Raw genomic sequence first — 23,184 nt, 5'->3', positions numbered from 1 at the left:
AGATGCTACTTTCCTTTTACTCTCAGAGCATCAGCCATTGCATGCAGGTAGAGAAAAGGGGCTATTTTCAATCCTGAGTCAGTAAAAGTACTATCTGGGATCCCTGACTACCACAAAGGACCCCTTCCTGCTGTGTGAGGTGGGACTATTTGGCCTAAGTGGGAGGCATGGTTTGAGAAGGCAGCAGTGGAAAGAGCATTGGACTGAGAAACGCCTGAAAATTCTAGAAAAGACTATGGTATATGATCCCTGAAGCCCCTTCCTGCTGTAATCTTCCATTCCTGATGGGTTCTTCTGGCTACAGAACATGAAAGAAGGCATGAGAGTACTCGACTTGAAATTGGAAAGGAGGAATTAAGCTAGAAATGGAGAAAAATAATTCAGGGTGGTTCAGTGCTGAGAGACACATCAGTGAAAAATCTCCTGGACAGTGGCTTGGTGGATACTTCCAACATTCATGAAAGAAGATCTTCTGGTGACCTGGTATGGATCTTTAAAATTCTGTGGCAATCATAGAAATGGCAAGTTGCCCATAGTTTCTAATTGATGGTGACAGCTAACTGGCAGAGCATTGCTTTCAGGATTGCAGTTATTACAGCTTTTTTTTTTTTTAATTTCCCAAAATGAACTTTATAATATAGAACTAAAACCCCAGAAAAAATTCATAGATATCAAAATTTCCCCTCTAGCTATTGGTATCTATTTTATTTATTTGTTTTCTTAGTTAAGTTATAGCCTAGTAATCTGAAGGCACTTACTATCATTAATTTGAAAAAGGGATATGACATGGGCACATTTCCAAATTTGAAGCATTTCTTAAAAGAAGTATGAATTCAAAAGTCTGACTTTATCCTTACCCAATGCTTTTGGCAATGCTAAAGAAATCTGGGAGAAATTTAATAAACATTTCTTGGAGGGAGAGCATGTAATGCAAACATCTCAAACTTGATTCACTGCATTTTCTGAACTATGTTTTTGCCTACTCTGAGCTATTTGTTCCAGAATTTGAAGACCCCAAACTGCTTCTAGATTCTTTGCTCCCATGACCATCAAGATATTATTCACACACTTGCTGTGTACAACACTTCATTCTGTGATAGAACCCAGAACCTGAAATCAATGAACACAAACAACATGAGAAAGCACTTGAACTTCTGACTTTATTTATTTATTTTTCTCAAATAAACAGGTTGAAAAAATACTAGTTGTGTCTAAAGGAAAATGCATGGTTCCTTTTTTCTCCTTCCACAGAGTATCAGAAAATGTAAACAATATTGAACTTCTGAGCCTTCCTAAATTTTTGCCATCCTTTAGAAAAACATTCATTTGTTTGTTTATACCAGCATTTTACAACATAAAAGTACACGAGTAAACGGTCTGAGACATTCATATAAAGTTTTCAGATTGTGATACAGGCTTGTATCTGTATCAGTTTTAGTCTGATGAAGAAAAACATTGTTTCAGGAAGTGGGTCATATGGGTGTATAAGTGGTTTGTGGACAGGCCGGATAAGCCGTGGTTCTGGTCAGAGTACCACTGAAATAGAAAAGGAAAGAAGCCTGTTTTACTCCTGTAGTCACAAAATGCATGCAACTTTGATGTTTCTGTATACTCCCAGGACCTGCTGTTTTTTTCTTTTTAAATATTATCGGGAAATTCTACCTAAGAACATTTGAATGAATAAAATAGTTTACACATGAACATTTAGAGCAGGAAGAACTACGGAGCTTTTATTAATGTTCCCACTGTTTTATATCCTTTAAACTTATATTTTATAGACCTCAGAGGCAGAATTTTCACAGTGTCCAGCATCTTGAGGCATCAGGATCAGGAAGCATGGGTTCCATGTTGGTATGGTGGGGCTGGTCCTTGCATCTATGGAACTTAATTTTTTCATTTGAAAATCAAAGGCATTGGATTTAATTTTATCTAAGAAGGCTTATAGCTCAAAAATTTTATGAGGAACAGACTTCCTCTCTGTTACAGAAAACTCATAATATTGTGCATCACATATGACCATAAATACCCCTTATGGGAGTAAAAAACAACATTGTAAAAAACTGGAGGGGGGGTGTATCAGAGATATTATAACAATATAACTTTAAAATTCATTGTTGGGAGAGATACCAATAAGATTATTATTTTCATTAGTAAAAGTGGCAGTGGTTATGATATAAGTCTATATATTTACTAGATTGAATTTTCTTTGGGGAACACAATAAAAAAAGATCAGAAAAATGATCAAATTATGTCATGTGCATGTATGATTATGGCAAAGTGAATGCATCTGTTATGTTTTATAAATGCACCAGAAAAAAATCTCACCTCACTCTTCATAAAGTGTTAAAATAAACAAATTTACAAAAGATAAAAGAGCTCCCTTTCTGGCTTCTCATTCCATATAAGCAAGCAATTGAGGGAGAATCTATGCTCACTGAAGAGGTAACAATGTGGCTACCAAGGACTGCTCTCCTTCTCTTGGCTTCTGTCTTATTTTGTCCTGTTTCCATTTCCCATTCCTCATGCAAACTGGATTTTACATTGAGCTCATTTATTCATTTGCTCAGTAAAAATCTGAGCTGTGTTGGGTGGGGCATATGCCAGGTGCTGAGCAGATACAGGTGAAAAGATTCATTAACCCTGAATGGGGACTGTGTGACTTCAGGGAGCCTTGGCGGTTCTGATAACATTCTGCAATTGCTTTTTACTGAATATCCAGGATTTTCTAGCTGCTTTGAGAATCCTAGGTATTCTAGGGACTCTAAGTACATAAATGCACTTATGTACATAGGATTGCAGAACTATTTGATGTTTGCGATAAAATATCATTTGATCTTGTGAACTCCCTTATTTTATATAACTCAAGTGGGAACTCCAGAGGTAATTTTGCTTCTCTAGGGTGTTTCAGGGAGTTCATGAAGACCTACAATTTATTTGCTAATGTTCTGCTTACTCTACAGTCTCTTTGTCAGGTTTACTAAAAGATAGATAAATAAGACCCTCTTCTTTTAGCTTGAGGGGTCTAAGGCCATGAACATGAGTGAAACAAAATTATGTACCATTGCCTGGAAATCCACTTGTGCATTAACCAGAGCTTTAGCAATCTGTGCTGAGTTTTGAAAGTGCACATTATCTGCAACAAAGAGGGAGAGAGAGAGAGAGAGAGAGAGAGTTAAAGTGCTGCTAAATACCAGAAAGCATAGAGTGACAATGTACTGCCTGGAAATGAACACCAACAATTATCTAGTCATGCATTTGACATTGTCAGCAGTGAGTAATCACACTCAGATATGGAAATGTCCCTGACTCTTAGGTACTGACCCTGAGCATAGGCATAGGAGGATGCTTAATGTTTCTTAAACAAAGTGATGCTGGCTCAGTATTTTTATGTGTAAGAGTCTTGCTTAAACCTCACCATCTGCTGTTCCGTGGATGAGAAGATAGTCTACATTTCTGAAATATTCTGCTCTTGCCATCACAGTTGAATTCTGGAAAAGAGGAAAAATTAACATTTTAGTTGCTGCAAGTTCTAATAGAAAACTAGCTAAATCATTGTGCAATGGACTTAGCACCAATACTGAAATTATGTATTGCTTTGGTTGATAAATATTTAAGAGTCGGAGCAACACATTTTCATCATCATTTGCATTACTTCCATCTGATTCTTAGTTTGAAAAACTGAAAGTTTATGTGTCATATGTTACATATGAGTGAGACCTTAGGCATAAATGATGCCCGCTCAAGCTGTGTAAGGGTTGGGGGGTGGGGTGGAGGATTGGGAAAAGGGAGGTTAGGGAAAGGAGAATGAGGAAAGAAAGAATAAAATCCCAAAGGGGTAAAAATCCTTTCTCGTGATGTGTTTTGCAGTTAACAAAAGAGGATCATTTTGGCTTGGAGACCCAGAATTAAAGCTATAAAATCTGGTTTTCTACTTTAAAATTATTTAGCATGTTAGAAATAAATTAATGGCCTAAGTAAATTAGAAAATACTTACTTTATAATGCTCAAGATTATCATCCTTTGTTGGGAAACCCATGAATCGTTCTGTGTAGATAGATGCTACAAAATATGTAAGAACATGTTAATTTGCATATGATACATGTTATTTCATTAACCAAAAAGAACTCTTTAATAACTCTTCCTCAACTCTCCTATGAGAAAATCTTGGGTAAATTTTGCTTTAGTTTACATAACGATTGGCCTCAATGAAGGTCTGTTATCTGTGCAGTTCAACTCAGTAGGGCAAGAGAGAGAATGCAGGAAGAAATTACAGGAGCAAGAACATCCTAACATTTTCTTTCTAGAACTGCTCTATCTTAGGGGGACTGCTGAGGTGGGCATGAAGCTGTTGAATGACTTTATATTTTAAAAGAAATCAGGAATGCAGCCATTTGAGCACTTGACCAATGTCTTTTCTCATCTGAGATGAAATATGTGCCTAAATCCATTCTCCTCAACATCACGCACGTGCACACACACACACACACGCGCACACACACACATGCACACACACATACACACATATTTTCCTGGATCCTCTCTAAAAATCACAATGATCTCATTTCTATCCCAATACAGGGAAGAAGCTCTGATGAAATCCAATTTTTGTACAACTTTTTGAATCATTTTCAAATAATTACTCTGATGTTAATCATAAAAATAGGCAAGAGCAGGAAGGGTTCTTCCCAAACATAGTTTTCATTTCTATGATTTCTGGAGTAAAGGAGATGCAGTTGCAAACTGCAGCATGGAGGTGAATTGCTTGGTTCCCAGATGGACTTTGCACTTAACTGGCTTAAAAGCCAGTTAAGCTGCAAATGTGTGCTTTCAAAAACATGAGTTAGCTCTGATTTTAAAGATTTGGTTCAGAGCCTCCAAGCTTCTGGGAGAAAATAAGATATAATGAATTTTAGAAGAATCCTTCCTCACTCTTAAGATTTCTTTGATTGTTGCAGCGTGATTATAATGAATCTTATGAACCACCTCATGTATAGATTACATTTTTCCTGGTGATGCTGGGGTGAATTTTACCACATAATTTATTTTTCTAGCAACCTCAAATATAGAGTAATTATATGTCAAATGTTTTCAGGGCAATATTTATAAAATGTTTCCATACCATAATATTCCCAGCTGGAGACAGGAGCCACTGCTATTCCACATTTGAAAAGACCAGTTCCAGACGCAAGGGCCAGTGATGAAACGTAACCTCCGTAGGACTGTGGAGACATTGTCATGTGTCAGGCCCAGATTTACTTTCAGAATCTCCTCCATATTTTTAGAGCAACCCTAATCAAAATCAGGTTTGAAGGGAGCTGGGAGATATGCATAAGACTACATTAAATGTCTGTCTTGCACCCTCAGCAGTAAGCTCCATCCGTAATTTTACCCCTAATAAATTAGAAATAATTGGTGTGCTAATCAGAATAGACTGTTCTAAATCAGGGTTGAAACAGCTTAAGAGATAAACATAATTGCAATCTTTCTGCAAGAAAATTCTCCTTTCAACTTCTATATTTCTATTTAGGACCTTGCTAGAACAAAAACAGGATTTTATATGAAAGAATGAACAGAAAAGTATAAATGTAATATACTTTATATTATTTGCAAGAGTTCTGTGAAGAAGAACCTGTGTCTATGTATCTATTCATTTTCATAACAGAAAAATATAAAGAAGCCCATAAGAATCTTTTGGAGAGCTTAAGACCCGGCCAGAGTTTGTGTATTATATAGCTACAAATTTTAAGGAATCTGACATAGTAGCACAAAGAAGGGAAAGTCATTAGTGTCTTTAAAAACCTTATATTTCATCGCACAAATTTAATAAAAAATATAAAAAGGAGATAAAAAGCACAGAGAGAGGAGTAGGTTTAGCTGGCATTTCATACAGGAATCAATGGGTGATTCAGAAATGGGACCCTGATAATAGCTTTTCCATGTCACTTGGATAACTGAATATATTCCTAAACATGAAAAATTAAACAGGGAATAACAAGTAGATTCATGTCCTCCTGGAAGCCAACTTGGTCTGTTTGGACATACTAGGATGGAGGTCCTTCTTGGAATAAGTAGGCTTTTGGAACATGAACCAAAACAGTGTGTGAAGCAGGTTAAGAAATGATTCTCTGTTCATCCTTGTCTGGATGCAGGGACATCTCTAGCCATCCTAGGGCAGCAGTGTGACTCCCACTACAGTTTTGCCTTGTTTCTAAGACATTATTACCACAAATTTGGGAATTGCTTCCTTTGGATCATGACAGATTATGTTACATTTCACTATAGAAAAGTCAGTCCTTAGGGCAAACAGAGAGAGAGAAGGAGAGATAGAGGGGGGGGGTGGAAGAGAGAGACACAGAGAGAAAGACAGACAGAAAGACAGGGTGATGGCAGCAAGTCAGTGGCAGGGGTCTATCTGTAGCCATGAAATACAGGGAGTGGGAAAATAAGCTAAATTATCTTGTTGAATCCAACAGTTAAATGAAGATCCTCTAACTAGTTTACAGTTTTATGTCTCCAACTCTGAGAAATTTTATTGAGGGCCGTTGGCTGCAAAACACAGAATAAAAGAGGCGGCTCCAATTATACCATGGCCTCTTTTTATTATACTTGGAGTAGAACTGAACCATGTTTTAATAGGGGAAAATATATTTTAAAAACAGAAGGAACATTTGGGTTTGAAAATCATTGTGTTAAGTTAAAATTCTCTGATTCAAACTTTCACTTATAAAAATAATTTGTTGTGATTAGTAGGTTAGCAAGAACTATTTCTAAAATTAAAGGGGTTTCCTTTCTTTTTACTTTAAATTCAAATGAGAGCAGGGTAAGGCTAAAACCTTTAACAATTTTATTATTATTTATGGTTTTATTGGAAAAGAGTGTTTACCAAAAATGAAAATACTGGGTCTGGTTCTGCTTCTCCCATGCCCTAGAGCAGGAAATAGCATGAAGTGAGATTTGGCATGGAAAGACTTTGCACATAGTAAAATTGTTCTTGAACATTTCTGTTTAAACTCTTAGGAATTATTTAAATGTGTCAACTCAGATATTAGGTGATAGTGCTGTATTTAAATATAATTCTCCTGTTTTCAGAATGAATATAAATTTTTTATAAGAATTTGTAAGAGCAAAAAGCCACTGTATCTGCAGTACGACAAAAGAAGGCTATACTTTAAATTCCCAGGCAGCTTGGAAAAGCTATTCCTATTGTAGAAATGAAGAGGGGGAGAAAATCCTGTGTTGACTTTTTTCTGCTCCCTCATGAGTGGGGCTCCCAGGCAGAGTGGGTGGCTGCCGTAAGAAAAGAACCCACAGAGCAGATTGGCCATGAGAATTCTAGAATTGTGTCCTTTGCACTTAGATGCCTTGCCATTTTGTTTAAATGAAGGATGTCTTTAAAAACATTCTTAGAAGGGCACAGAATTTTAAAAGAGGGCTTGTGGAACACTCTTATTTGAGATATAATGCACATTGGGACATTTTACCTAAAAGCAATAATCATAACTAGCTAACATTTGTCTGGTCAAGCTTATTGCAATGGTCTCTGGGGTCCCACGCAATTCCCCCGCCACACACACACACACCTCCTCCTCTTTTCTCTTCCCCTGCTCACTGGTTCTCTGGATGTTCTTTGAACTCTCCAAGCATGATCTAGCCTCAAGACGGTTGCAAATGCTGTCACCTCTAGCTGTGCGCTCTTTCCCCAGAATCAGCCTGCTTTACTTCCTCACCTCTTCCAAGTCTTCACTTAAATAAAAAGAGGCATCTCCAACCTTCTAATTAAAACACACCCACCGTGAAGCACACCCTTTCTTGTTTGTTTCACATTTCTCCATCCTGCTAACCATCACTCAACATTCTCTATTTCATTTATCTTGCTTTTGTCTTTCTCTCCAACTATTTGCAACTCCTTAAGCATGAAGAGTTCTGTTTTATAAAAGAATGTTTCCTTGGCACTGAGGATATGGCCTGACATACAATAGGAATAAAATAAATACTTGTTGAATATAACTTTGTTATTAACTCACATAATTTTCAAAGTGACTTGGTGGGAAAACTGAAACTGAGAGGGAACTTACAGTGGCTATAGTCAGTAAGCACCAGAGCTAGGACCCAAACCCAAGACACCTGGTTCAGAAACTCGGGCCATTTCCTCTCCATCCCTACACCAGTGCAACTTCTTTTGAGGCGGGGAATAATATAGTCTAATACAGTCTCATTAGAAGTGCATTTGTCCTACTTTAACATCGTTGATCACACATAGCAATTCAAATTACTTATAATTAGTCACTGGAAGAGAAAGAACTAAGATTAAATAATGAACTAATGCTTATTCAACACCACCTGTCTAGGTCTATATTAACAATGCAAAGCCCACAAGTGAGACTGTTTTTCTAATAATTTAGACAAAACCCTCACTGCTCTTCAATTGTCAGAATAATTGATCCATTTTTTAATTGCATATAGGTTTTTAACACTATTGATATTTTTTTGGCTGGATAATTCTTTGTTGTAGGGCTGTGCTGAGCATTGTGGGATGTTTAATTATCTCTGGTTCCTATCTTCTCCATGCCAACAGCTGTCCTTCAGTATGACAGCCAAAAATGTCTCCAGATATTGCCAAATGTCCTGAGGGTAAAATCATCTTGGTTAGGAACTACTGTAATAAACCCATAATTTTTGGGCACCATGAATAGATATTTAATAACTATCTAAAAACAGGGTTACTGAGCTGTGTTTTGTGTGAGCCAGAAAAATGAAAGGAGAAGGTAAAAATGCTTCCTACTACAAATATAGTGTTTGTAGCTTATTGACAACTATTTAAAAAAAAAATTGGTTTCATTAGGCATGATGTATTGTGCAGACCACAAAAATGTCTAGTACTTCATAGAAATATACCTTCTTCCCTGATACATAGCACATTAATAGCTAAATAACTCTCCTGGTCTTTCTCAATCCTTTTTCCTACCTATAATTTTTTCATTGGTCTTTGCCTGTATTAGAACACTTAAAGCTACGGTCTCTCCCCAACCCCTACTTCACTAGCTAACTTCATATGTTTGGTATTTATTCCTAGTATTCATGTTCTTCTGGCCCTTTGGTCTACCCCTCCCCTTTGGCCACTCTCCACTCTGCTGCCAAGATTATCTTTCTAACATACTAATAATAGCTTCAACAGTATTCTCATATAATGTTCATGGAAAATATTGTTAATGTGTGCTTTGTGATGGAAAAGGAATAAAGTATTGTGTAATCACATGCTTTTCGGTAATATGGTGCTAAACAAAATTTAACAGGTTTTTTTTTTTTTTTTGACTCACCCTTCGTAGAGTCTGTACACTCTTTTATAAACATTTAATGATTTATCAAATTATTAGATCATAGAACCTTTTCTTGTAAAATCTCCTAGGACTAGTGGAACACATTTTGGGAGAACTTGTGGGAACTTGTAGGATTAACTTCTAGTTTAAACAACATTGTGGATGCTTGACAAGGCCATGCATCATGCTAAGTATTTGAGAAACAAAGCTTAGAAAAGACAGTCAATTTTCTTGAGCCTACATTCTTGAGGGAGAAACCAAGAGACAGATGAAGCTTGCTGATTCCCACAAGAGAAGGATAAAAAGTTACTGGAACACAAGTAAAGTCATACCTCAGTTGTGTTTTCAGAAGTAAGTAGAAGTGTTCCATTTGGGAGTGAGAAAAAAGCAGGGAATGGAAGAAGTGAATTGTAGTGGGTGGACATTGCAAAGCACAGGGAACTGCACATACAAAATCATGGGAACAAGGAAGAATAGACATGATTTAAGTTACTTATGAGATGTAGGGAAAAGTGGAGAGATAAGACTGGAAAAATAACCTGGAGCCAGACTGCCAAAGGCATTGCATGCAAGGGAATGTATTTGGGCCTTATGAGGTAGGAATCTTGGAATCCTAGTAAGTAGGAGCAGAAAAGCAACATGATAAAAATTGTGCTTTGGAATGACAACTTTTTAAACAACATTGCAACTTGTGGAGTCAAAGCAGGGAGGATGGTTTAAAAGCATATTGATTGGTTTAAACAGGAGTTACCCAAGTGATGGCCCATGGATTAAAAGCCTCAGCATTCCTGCGTTCTTGTTAGTAAATCAAACTCTCGAGCCTCACCCTAGAATACCACACCAGAATCTCTGGTGCTCAGGCCCTGGAAGATATGTCTCAAGCTCTTCAGATTAGCTTGTGCATCTAAAGTTTGAGAAGTCCTGATCTAAATGGCATATGAAGAAACTCAAAGCAATGTCAGTGGGGATGGAGAGAACTTACCTAGATGCCTGAACGTAGAGTTGAAAGAATTTACCAACCAACAGAATGTAAGATTCACAGAGAGGGGGAGGTTGAAAGTAACTCTGAGCTTTATAATTTGGATGACTAGGTGGGCAGTGAGGCCTTCGTATGAAGAAGAAGACTTATCTTAAAGTAGACAGTAATAAGTTTAGTTTGGGGGTAAATAAAGCCTCAGGTTCAGGTAGAACATTTAAAAGAGATAACCAGTAAGCAGTGAAATAAGCAGCTCTAAATAAATAAATAAATAAATAAATAAATAAATAAATAAATGTAATTGCTAGTGGCAGGGATCTGACATTCATCATCAATTTTTAGATTACAAGGTTTTCTCAAGAAAACGAAGAGTACTGTTGGGTCAAGGCTAGACCCTGAAACATACTTACATTTAAAGAATTAATGCTGTGTAATGATCATAGAGACATAGACAAATGAAAAGAGAAAGGTGTCACAAAGTCATGTACAAAGTCTATTCTCCTTTAGGAAGTCTAGAAGACCCTTGTTATCTGATTACCTTTCTGTGCAGACTCATGTCCTACCTCTTCTTTATGATTTTTTAGACTTGAAATTTCATGTATTCCTGACCAACTTACACATGCCCTGCTCTCTGTCACCTCAGGATCTAGGCAGTGTGGTCTTTACTCTGCCTGGAATGCCCTGTTATGAAGTTATCTTTGCCAATCTCATGTGCTGACTCACTTCTGAATCCTTCCTTAGCTCTCACAGCCATAAATAACTACTCTTCTTCCTGTTGTTCTTCACAGCAAGTTCATCTCTCTTAACACTTGGAACATTGCTGAGCCATTGCTTTTCCCCACAAGAGGGTCAGGGCTGTAGCTTATCATCCTTTCATCCCCAAAGACCCCAGGACAAGACCTAGCTGAGATTCAGTGAAAATTTACGTGAATGAAAGAATAAATGCATGCAGTGATGAGAGAGATGGATTAATATATGTGAATTTAGTCTAAAATCTGAAGAACAGATAAAAACAGCATAGTATTAAGCTCTTTCTCCACCTTCCCTTTCTTCTGCTGATCTGGTATGTGATCAGATATTGCATCCATCAGCTGTCCACTTTCTTATCTCAATAGTTCTCTCAAAGTCTGCTTCACAATCACTATCATGTTGTAAATAAGCAATAAAAGGAGTCTAATATACTATTTCTTTCAGTGGCATTTGCACAGTTTAGATGTGATGAGAATCTCTTATTGAAAAATTTTAGGCTGATATGGATGTACTTTCGGGTGATGAGTGGGTTCTTTAAATCATCCCACATAGATGGTTCTCTACCAAACTAATACCAAAGATGTTCTATAAATGAATGTAAAGTTCTACTTTATGGTTATTCCAAAGCCCGCAGATAAAGCAAAGCATAACGCTTAGTGTTAACTACTGTACACAAGCATTCAGCTTGAAGTAAAAATTTTCAAAGATTTACTTTAGGAAATTTCATAAAAATGAATAGGAGGACAGGTCTTATCTGAAATATTCCACTACAAAAATATTTTATTTATTTCCACCCATTTGAATTCCATTCTGTTATTTAACATTTGATAGTTTTAAGAAGGACCAAATGGTTTGAAATAACAACTTTCTCCAAATTCATAACAGCCCTTCATCTGGTCACTGAGCTGAAAGTTGAGCCGAATCCTGCAGATTCCCTTCAATACTGGGTTTCATTCCCTCCATCTTGTGCAGGCCTCTCAGAGAAAACAGCCAAGAAAAACAACCCAAGCACAACCGGCTGCAAATTGACTTGCAAATGTACAAATTCAGACCAAAAAGTGAAGCAGGAAATCTTTGAAGGGTAATTATCATAATTTATAATGGGCAAACCTAAACTCTTTCCAATACTTCTCCAAACTTTCCAGTGACTTCATTGCCCAGGGCTGATATATTTTGCCACTTCCTTTTATGTGTACTTTCAATATACATACCAGTCCTCAATTATGAGAAATTATCTCCATGACCAATAGCTAAGAAACCAAATAAAATTTGTCTTCAGTTAGCATAAATCAGTATTATATCTACTAAAAGAATTTAATGTCAAAAATAAATAAATAAATAAACAAATAAGAAAGAAAGAAAGAAATCTAACATCCTGGATAGGATTGGAGTAAACTAGGTACTAAGTTTATATTGTAAACTTCCTATAATTTCAAACTTTAGCTCAATGTTTCACAAATATGAAATATAAAATAGAAGCATATTTAAGTCTAAAATAACAAAAGAAATTAAACGTCTGATGAGTATAGTGCAGTTCAATATGCTATAATTTAGTACCAAAAACCCAGTAAAAAAAATGTGTCAATTATGTGTTAATTTGCTGTATGCGAATGAAATAAAATGATTGAAGAAAAAAAAGGAACAAACACTTATAATCACCACTTTGAAGCCCAGATTATCAAACTGACTGTTTCCATTGACAGATTAAATTATGTTGCAACATTAACATTTCATGAGAAACCTTATAAGCGAATACTTTAGAAAATGATGATTGCTAAACCAAATAACAGGCATAAAACATATAAAACAACTCACCCAGCCCCATATGGCTATTCTTTTTTCATCAATGAAACCCATTTCTATGAATTTTCTAAAGTAAAAGAAACAAATTTTTAGAATTTTAAGTGTGTACACATGACATTTACTTCATTACACAAGCATATTTAATCTGAAGATTTAATAGAAACGCTACATTTTCTTTGTTTAAACACATGCATAATAAGGCTGCATTTACAAATAATTAAAATAATATTATCATGTTTTCTGCAAAGGATTAAAAGATCCTCCATTGAACATTTACTGAGTCATGATCTCTGAGCTATCAGGCCTAGTATCCTAATCATGTGGGTGAGGTACTGAGACTCAGAGAGGTCAAGAAATCAGTTCACAGTAATACAAGAAAGGGCAGCCCCACTAAGTAGGACCAAATTTCTAAATCCCCACCTTTTGGAAAGAAGGTTTTGTTTTGTTGCTGTTTTATATTTTATTAATTTCTTATCACCTTGTGTACTTAGTTGTTGCCAATAACCACCAATTTCATTTTTAGCTATGTTGAGAAAAATATCCCTCCTTCTCCCATTTCATACTTAGCTGCCCTCAATTCATTATGGTATGAACAAGTACCTTTTAAAAAGAGAAATGATTCATTTCAGCTCTATCATAGAGGAGCCTCCATTCAAAAACCACTTTTTAAATACAATTTTCCTTGGGAACAAGAGGCCAGGAGGAAAACAGCCTTTAAAAAGTCATGAGAAGCCTTCAAAGTCAATGTAGAACAAGTGTTTTTATGTCCCCCCGATGGCAGGTGTTCTAGAGCAAATGTGACTTATTTGGGGAATGATTTGATAAAAACTCAAAATCTCAGAGAAACAGAAGGGGTGAGAGAAAGAAGTGGTTGAAAAAACTGGAGGAGCCTCTGCAGAAGCCACTGTATGCAATAGTAACTGGATGAGGAGGAGACTCAAGTGTCACCCAGCCCCAGAATGATACCTTTGTTTTGAACTCTTGAGTTTCTCTTAGTGCCCTTTCTCATCAGTTCTTTGGAAGCAGAACGGAGTGATTTTCATTAGTTGAATAATGGAGTTTCTTAAAGGGATTTTACAGCAAACATTTCACTCATTGCATTGATTCATCATGCACGCTTCCGATGCATAGAGGAGTTGGGCAAATGCCCGGGACAAACATATGGGAAGAGGCCCCGTTAGTCACAGCTTACCCGACACTGATTCTGAAGGACACTGAGGAGTGTTCAGGGAAGAAATGCAATAGCAAATGGAAAGTTGCTACCTGGGTGGATGCTGCTCATGGTAAAGCAGAAATGTGCAGCAAATTGTGGCCCCTCAGCCCTTCTTCCATAAAACTTCAAAACCCAAAAGAAGAGGAGGTTCACTCTCCTGTTAAAAAATAGTCTTGCTACTAGTGTTTGAAGACAGTTCTGAGCCATAAAATTGGATGTGATTTTATGATCTCCCAGAAGCTAGCAATCATATTGCCTTGCATCTGGGGTAAAAAGCAAATAACAGGTGATACAAGAGAACAGGAAATTCTTTACAGCTCCCTTCCTAGGTTTATTCCTAAAGGATGACATTTACAGGAAATGATAGCGCAATAGTTAACATGGAAATGAAACATTAACACTTAATGTGGCAGGACTAGGTTAAAAGTTAGCTAGATAATCTGAGCACGCTGAGATCAACAAGGCCCTATAAAATTCACCTCCAAGCTTTCAGGAAGGTAATCAGAAATGCTATTGATAATGTGGTTAAATCAACACAGTGTTAGTAATAAATGAATAGGATGCTTTCCTAATCTTAGAGGCTAGATTGAACTTTGCAATTTTTCCTCCCAGTAAAAATGGCTCCAGGCCAAGGTCAACTGGAAATCTTAGTGATCAATTATTATGCTATTTTAGAAATGTTCTTAGAAATGTTCTTATTGGTACCATCTATAAGAGTATGATAGGATATTTTTTCACATGTGATTCTTTACTGTTAATCTCAAATTGTATAAAAATTAAAAGCTGTGGAAATGTTAAAAATGTAAAATACTCTCCAAATGAGCAGATTCGATCCTATAGCCACTGGAAATTTATGGTTCTCTTATATATGCAATTTTCAGAGAAGCCTGAGGAAAGCGAGCCCAGTTTCACTTATATGTGTGACTTCAGAAACATCTCCTTAGAACTCTCCCTTATAGCCAGAATACTCTCTCTTGTATACAGAAGTTATGAGGTTGTAAGACTTCTGCTTTTTCTATCCTGCTTTGTTTTGTTTAAATCTATTTGCTGGACTTGACTAGTATTTACTATTGCTTCCAAATATATACATGATTTTCTTTCAATATGTAGAAAATTTAGCCAGATTGTATTTTATAAGAGATTTAAGAAGACAATTTTTATTCTTAGCCTGGGAGGAATTTGAGGGTTACAATGGAGGGATTATACCAATTTCTCAGGTCAAGTATTTTTTTGTCTGATTCCTAAAACACTTCTTTGGGAGATAAGTGGTGGAATCATTCCCAGGATTATCATTATAACTTTACCCTTTTTAGCTTTTGATTTCTCAAAGCATTAGGTTCCTAGGCCTCCTTTTCACTTTTGCGTAACAGTGATTTCAAGAAAGTCCAAGGCCAGCCCTGGAGACATATGCCATGAATTGGGCCAGGCAGCCATCTCTGGTTCACTGAGATATTTACTAAAATTACATCAAACAGCAATTCTGTCCCCTCAGAGTACAGATAGTTTATTCACTTTTACCAGATTGTAAGTGCATTGAAAGCAGACATTGTAAGTTGGACAATATCAGAGTGAAATACAATGGCATGTATTAATATTCAATATGTTGTTGGTAAATGGCTGAATGAATAAGTGAATACATGCTTGTCCTACCATAGGAAAACTCTCTTCGGATTTCATCCTAAATAACCATTTACTACTTCTGGTTCATCTTCAATTTAAATACCAAAGACAAACTGGTTACTGCAATAATTGGTATAAGCAGAATTTGTGGCTTTGTGTCCTCTATATTGAATATCAGAAATAGCAATTTTTATTAAGGTCTATACATAGGATTCAGGCTTAAAATTTCATTCTATCCAAGGGAGACATTAAGAAGCTATTTGTTCTTAAGCTCAAATGCTACATTTCTGGTGGTAAATCAATATACAAAAGTATAATGTCATATTTTGTTATCATTGGTGGATTGTGACGATGATGATGGTGGTGGTGGTGGTGATTTTTTTGACCAATGTGAAAATGACTTTTTTAGCTCTATCCACTTTGGAAAAGATCTAATTAAATTACAAATGAAACATCATTGTCATCTTTGTGTTTTCATGTAGTCCTGGGATTACATGTTCTTAGTGTTTCTTGCATGGTTCAAGTAAAAATGGGTTGACCCAAGATGACCAAAAATAAATAAATAACAATTAAAAAAAATAAAACCTAAGGAGTTAAGGCTACAATGCTGACAATAGCTAACATTCTTGTTAAGGCATGCCACAGTCCTTAGATAAGAAACTGATGTCTTGGTGGGACAAAATTCCTCCAAAGAAATTAATAGTGGGATGGGGATGTGGCTCAAGCGGTAGCGCACTCGCCTGGCATGCATGCGGCCCGGGTTCAATCCTCAGCACCACATACAAAGATGTTGTGTCCGCCAAAAACTAAAAAATAAATATTAAAAAATTCTCTCTCTCTCTCTCTCTCTCTCTCTCTGCCTTTCTCTTTCTCTCTCTCACTCTCTTTTTTTTAAAAAAGAAAAGAATTTAATAGTAAAAACACAAAAAATCTGGATCAGTGAAAATCATAGAGCTTTCTAGAAGTAAGGGGTTAATGATGGCCATAGATTTTCATGTTATTTAACAACCTGCTTATTAATTTGCCTAATTTTATACAAATAGACTTTTTAATTGAACATATTATGTGTATATAAATTCACAGAATGGAAGAAACATGAAATATGTAAGTTATTATTATCTTTTTATTTTTAAAGTAATTACTTGTGAATGTAAATTCTCCTGCTTTGATTAGAGATAAAAACACAGAAAATTATTATCTGGGCTTGGCTCCTGGCTGTTAAATACAATTGGTGTTGTGTGTGTTACTTTGAAATCAATAACTATTAACGGCAATAGGTGATAAAAATAATAAAATTTCTAGATTGTTCTGCTGTGAATCAGTGTTTGACCTTCAGCTATCATGCATGCAAAATCGTCCATGGCTGAGAGTACCATTAGCATTTAGCTTTTAGATTTATAAAAGACCATTCTATAACTTAAATAATTTATACTCTAATAACAGAAACCCAACAGCTAGAGAAATAGCCAGAAGAATCCTGCACAGTGTTTCCAAAGAAGCAGCAATTTTGGTGGAAATGTTCTTTTTGTTTCAGAAAAAGATGATTGAACTGTAAGTTGTGGTTGAAAATACACTTGATAATAAGAAATCAGATTATGAATCTGTCTTCCCACTAAATATTATTTTAATTTTATTATTCTAATATTCTTTCTATTATATAAAATATGTTTTTGTCAAATTAAATAGGCAAAAACTTTTATGCTAGCATAGCTGAACTTGACATCTAGTTTAACCACAAATGAATGCCCAACACCTAAAAATATGTAGTGCTCATGAAATCCTGAGTTATTTCTTAAGAGTATTCACAATGCTTGAGCAAATTTAGATATTTGGTTTTCTGAAGATTATTGCTAGAGTTACACAACATTTATATTGTAAATATAATATTGTGAGCTGTAAATGAAAAAATATTGCAACAGCTGACACACTGAAAAAGGATGTGTCACTTAGCACAGTAAATCGTTTTTCTATATATTTATTAGATCCATTCCATGAATAATTTTCCCTATATTTGGAAAAATATTTCTTTAATATTAATAATAGTTTAGATCAAGGTAGGACAAGAGACAAACAGAATTATGTCTTTAAAAATGAAGAAACGAACTGAGGATGTGGCTCATGTGATAGAGCACCTAGCTAGTATGCATGAGGCCCAGGGTTCAATCCCCAGCACTGCAAACAAACAGACAAACAACCAGCCAACCACCACTACCAACAACAAAAGAATGGAGAAACACAGTAGTGAGTAATGATATTTGTTGCATGTCGATGTCAGTTTTAATGAGAAGGGGCTCACCTGACTGCTGTAATCTGGTCCTCAACTTCATAAACACCCAGCTTTCGATACACTGCATACAAGAGTTTGTCACCTTGGAAAGCTGTGCCTCGACCATCCACCAAAGCAATGACCATGCCTTCCTTACTTGAAAGATAGGATATCCAATTAACAGCAAACACAGATCTCACACTTTGACTGCAGGGACCACCATACCTAATGGGAGGGGGAAAAAGAATCTCAGAATCCTTTATAATACTTAATTTTCCATACTGGTCTAGCATTGCCTCTAGTAATTCCCAGAACAATTATGTGATAAAATTTTAATAACAATGGCATTAGAACTGGCTCAAAATCAAGAGACCAGGCTTTTCCCAGAGGTTTGCTACAAGGAAGTTGTTTTGGGACACAGCCTCCCTTATTCCCCAAAACGGATACATCTAGGGTTGGCATTTCAAGGAATATGTGTGGGTTTTTCGTCATTTCTGCCACCTGCCACTTGCTAAAAGCAGACATAAGATATACTAAAAAAATGCATGGTGTTTTAAGCAAATTGTGTGTAGGTCAGCACTGATTTTGGGTGTGATTCCACTAAATGTATTCCATTCCTTTATTTCATTTCTAACTCAATTACATAAGATGTTAAGATGATTTACAATATTTTTTTGGCTGCAATTTCTCTATCTCAAAGGTATTCTGACACATTCGGCAATTTGCCATGCAAAGGCAATTCAACACAGAAATTGCAGGCAAGTCCATCTAAAATCTCAAAACTTCCTCAATCTATTTTAAATAGCCATATTTTATTTACTCTGATTAGTTGAGGAATATATAAAAACAGCATCAATAGGAACTGTTACCAAGGAGAATGGTTCATTCTATTTCATAAATGTGTATTTCATCCAACATATTTTCAGTAAATAGATTTTACACCAAAGAAAATATTACATACACTTGAATTAGCAAGGGATACTTCTTTGATCTGTCAAATTGAGGAGGAAGAATCATCTTGTACCATAATGCTTTTGGGAAAAAAAAGGAAAAAATGTTTATTCCACAACATGCATGATAATATCATTTATTTTCTTTAATAACAATATACACCATAAAAGCAATTCATAACTAGTAAATCATTAGGAATTAAGAATATATTTAAATTAATTTTTGTTACATAAATTACATCTAATTTACAAATGACTAGAAATCTTGAATTACTGTTTGTTCTAGAAGCAGACATTCTAAAATTAAAATTAGATAAGATCTTTTTTAAAAATGTCAGTTGAAAGTGAGTTATGGAAAAGTATAAGATCAACTTTATTCATAACCACATTAAAAATGTTTAGCAAAACTACATATCATTACAATAAGACTGTTTTATACAAGATAATCTAATACGTCAGAGAGTTTGGACTATAACATTTACCAGAAATATTTTTAAAGCAGGAAAGTATTCAATTTCATATTGATAAGAGAGAAGTTTTTAAAAGCTCTTACTAATTTCATCCACTTCGAGCTTCTTAATTTCCTCTTTAGGTAGCTGGATATTTTTCAAAGCATTTTCCAGTTCCTTGTTTTCTTCTAAAATTTTGATTTCTTAAAAAATAAAATGTTTAATTAATAATATTTCCATAAATATTTTTTCTTAAAATTCCTTTGGCTTTAATATGGATAAAACAGAACAGGTTAAGGCTTCTTTAGGAGATTTCATATTGGCTAGCAGTTTTAATCCAACCTTCAGAACGGATACAAATTTATGAAGGACATCACATTTCAATTACTGCCTCCTATGCTGATCCTTATGGCATCATAATTTCTGACATTTTCGGCAGTATCATAGAGCAACAATGTTAATTCAAGCATGTTTTCCCATCTCCGATTATTGTTTTTTTTTTTTTTTACAACTTAAAGCCAAGACCTAAGTAGGTGACATTTCTTAGATCATCCATTAAAAAATAAGTAGTAAATATAAAATCAAGATTGCTGAGCACTCAAATTTAAAATAATTAATTGTGAAGTTACACAATTTAAAAATTTTCAGGTGTAAAGACAAATATTATCTCTGTGATTTTTATATCTATTTTTGATCTTTTTCTGATACACTTAATCTAAAAAGTTCTCTTTTTTTGTAGTTGAAGAACCATGTGTATAATTCCTTCAAAAACTTTAATAATATATGCATACACATACATATATATATATATATATATATATATATCAGTAAAACAACAACATACAAATGCACTATGCTCTCTTTGTCTTACATATTAAAAGATCTGAAAACTGTTGTTTAGATTTGAGCCCAGTTGTGTTTCACAATTTAAACAACTGAGTAAATCCATCCATCTCTTGAATATTATCAATCAATGATACATGCAAATTGGTTTCCAAAAATAGAGGATTTTTCTATAAGTTTTCTTTGAAATAGGACTGACACCAGCAAGTTTGTCTTTTGTATAATATGTGGGGTTTGTACCTTTGTTTTTTACAAGAGGGACTAGGTGACTTATGAAATACAGCGATTACTACATAAGATATCCTGAGGACTTCTTATTCATTTGTCTTTTTGAAAAAAAAATGGTTCCTGAAAATAGCAAATTGGAGACTTGTGACTACAATAAGTTGCCAAACCACTTCTCTTGTAACTATCAGTTTTCATATACTCAGGGCATCTTGCTCCAACATGTTATATTTAATCTTAGCACAAGTATGGGTGTTTTGGGTAGGAATTGTATAAGATGAATATTAAATTTCACATTAACTTTGGGTAATCCATCAGAAAACAGGTACTTGTTATGCCTTAAAAATTGAAACAAAAAATAAACAAGTAAATAGATAAACAAATTGAATACACAATTCTGAGTTAGAGCCAACTTCATTCTCCTTTTATGGATTCTGTATGTGGTGAAAGTGAATTCTATGTGGGGCCAGCATATAGAATGGTTGGTTGATTGATTTAATTGATCATTATTTTACAAAGTACTGGAAATAGGAGGTGTTACCAGGTTGGTATCACTTTGACTCCTCTCTAGTCTGTTTCTATCCATTGAATTGTTCTGATTTATGACAATGAAATACTAAATTTAACTAAAAAGCTAATCAATGTCTCTAGAATCAGAGTTATACTTTTAGGGATATTAATTGGGAAATTTTTGTACTTTTTGAAGCACAAATGGAATTTCATAGGGCTATAAGTAGAGTGAAAGATGGTAGCTGGATTTCTCTATCAGGCATTGAATTGAAAGCCTGTTACCTGCAAGGTGTGGTACAATACAGATGGCACACTTTATTTTGTTTCATTTGTCATTGTGTATTCAGAACCCAGTGCACTGACATGTAATATGTTCTCCATCTGTATTTGTATGTATGTATGTATGTATGTATGTATGTATGTATGTATGTATTTATTTATTTTTTGATACCAAGGATTGAACCCAGAGGTGCTTAAACATTGAGCCACAACCCCAGGTCTTTATTTTTTATTTTAAGTTAGGGTCTCACTAAGTTGCTTATGACCTTGCTAGGTTACTGAGGCTGACTTTGAACTTGTGACCCTCCTGTCTCAGCCTCCTAAGCTGCTGGGATTACAGGTGTTCACCACCATACTGGGCTTGTAGTGGCTTTATTACGATGAAATTAAGTGTTAGAATGATGGCTTTTATATTTGATTTTTGTTTAAATCATATGAAAATGCAATATTGCTCATTAGCTAAATTATGTGAGAATTTGTGAAAAAATTGATATAGGAGGCCATTCAGTCAGCTGCTTAATTTTGATGAGAACCTGCCTTGCCCCAACAACTAAGCCTCAACTGGGCACTCAGTGTCAAGCCATCTCTTCTAGGTTTCCATAGCATCTGGTTCAAATACTATCTGCTATTTTCAAATGACATCCACCTTTGCAAAGAAAATGAAGTCATTGTACTCTCTTCCATAATGCTTACAAATTTCACTTAATTATGCCAGTACCACTTTCTTCATTCTCTACCATCACAACACACAGGATTGATTTCTTTACCTGTCTCTGGACTCCATCCCCTCCCAACTTCTCACTGGACTCCTTTCTCTGTTGCTTCAACCTCCTTTTTGTTTCCTAATTTCTTCCGACATCATTTAATGAAACTCAATTTTTAAAAAAAAATATTGGTTTAGTTGTCAATGGACTTTATTTTGTTTTTATTTATATGCAGTGCTGAGAATTGAACCCAGTGCCTCACTCATGCTAGGCAAGCACTCTACCACTGAGCCACAATCCCACCCCAAACTCAAATATTTATCATCTTTCCAAAACAAAATTAGAACTCCATCAAATCACTTCCAGCCATCATCCAATCTCTCCCTTCTTCTCATCACAGTCAAGTCCACTGGAAATACTGTTTCTTCTTCTTTATCTCTTATACAGCCCTAATCCTATTTCAATCTGGCTTCCACCTCCACTGTTCCACTGAAACTGCTCTGACCACGGTAACATCAATCTCTTGTGGCTAAATCCATTAATTTAGATTCGGTCTTGCTTCACTTTCTGCAGCATTTGACACATCTATGTACCTCCACTTTCTTGAGCTCTTCTCCTTCCCTGCCTCTTATGACACCATGCTCTCAAGAACCATACCCCACACCCCCGCTGTTCCCTTACAGGCTCGTTTTTCTTTTTCCATTTCTCCTGTGTTGATGTTCCACACAGTTTTGTTCTAGGCCCACTTTCCACTAATCCCATCCAACCCCCATTTTTATGACTCTGCTGATCTCAATTATTTTCAAAGCCTTTATAACCAGGTTTTTCATAAACAAATGACTTCTTGATGGTCATCCTCAGTACAACTTGATGCTTTGACATGCAGCTCTAAAACTATGTCACTAAGGACAGTCCCGTTTAGATATCCCATCAGTATCCTAAACCCAACATTCAAAACAAAATTCATCATCTCTCCAAAGACTTATTTCCACAGTGAGTCCTCTCTTCCAGTGAAAAACACAAATTTCAATCGACTTGACCAAGCCAACCACTTAAACAGTATCAGCCCTTCTTTCATATTCATGAGTCCCAGATTTGATATAGCTACCACTAGGAAATATTTCCTACCCACCCCCTCAAAAAAGCCAGATGAGGTGCTCTCTCTGATTCAGATTTTCTGTATTTCCTCTCTTTTACAATATTATCTTACTTTTTTGTAACTTCCCATTCACACAATTGCATCCTCCACTGGTTTATTATAACCTTCTTGAGAACAGGG

The 23,184-nt window shown here is 35.5% G+C and overlaps 1 protein-coding gene across 3 annotated transcripts in view; it reads right to left on the bottom strand.

Moving 5' to 3' along the window:
- Window positions 1-1,151: 1,151 nt before the first annotated feature.
- Fap (fibroblast activation protein alpha) overlaps window positions 1,152-23,184 on the bottom strand; it is a 74,923-nt gene continuing 52,890 nt past the window's right edge. For 2 of the 3 annotated variants that reach the window (XM_027937991.2, XM_071619387.1), the window contains 9 exons: window positions 19,449-19,547; window positions 18,907-18,976; window positions 17,976-18,170; window positions 12,859-12,913; window positions 5,120-5,219; window positions 3,995-4,059; window positions 3,416-3,488; window positions 3,060-3,133; window positions 1,152-1,536 (listed from right to left, as the gene is read on the bottom strand). In XM_027937991.2, the coding sequence (XP_027793792.1) occupies window positions 1,435-1,536; window positions 3,060-3,133; window positions 3,416-3,488; window positions 3,995-4,059; window positions 5,120-5,219; window positions 12,859-12,913; window positions 17,976-18,170; window positions 18,907-18,976; window positions 19,449-19,547 (833 nt within the window). In that variant the 3' untranslated portion in view covers window positions 1,152-1,434. The remainder of the gene's footprint in view (window positions 1,537-3,059; window positions 3,134-3,415; window positions 3,489-3,994; window positions 4,060-5,119; window positions 5,220-12,858; window positions 12,914-17,975; window positions 18,171-18,906; window positions 18,977-19,448; window positions 19,548-23,184) is intronic. The other variant, XM_071619388.1, reaches the window with a different exon arrangement.

This window comes from Marmota flaviventris, chromosome 11 (assembly GCF_047511675.1).
Source record: "Marmota flaviventris isolate mMarFla1 chromosome 11, mMarFla1.hap1, whole genome shotgun sequence".
Lineage (NCBI taxonomy): Eukaryota > Metazoa > Chordata > Mammalia > Rodentia > Sciuridae > Marmota > Marmota flaviventris.
This window is presented reverse-complemented; position numbering and strand designations above follow the sequence as displayed.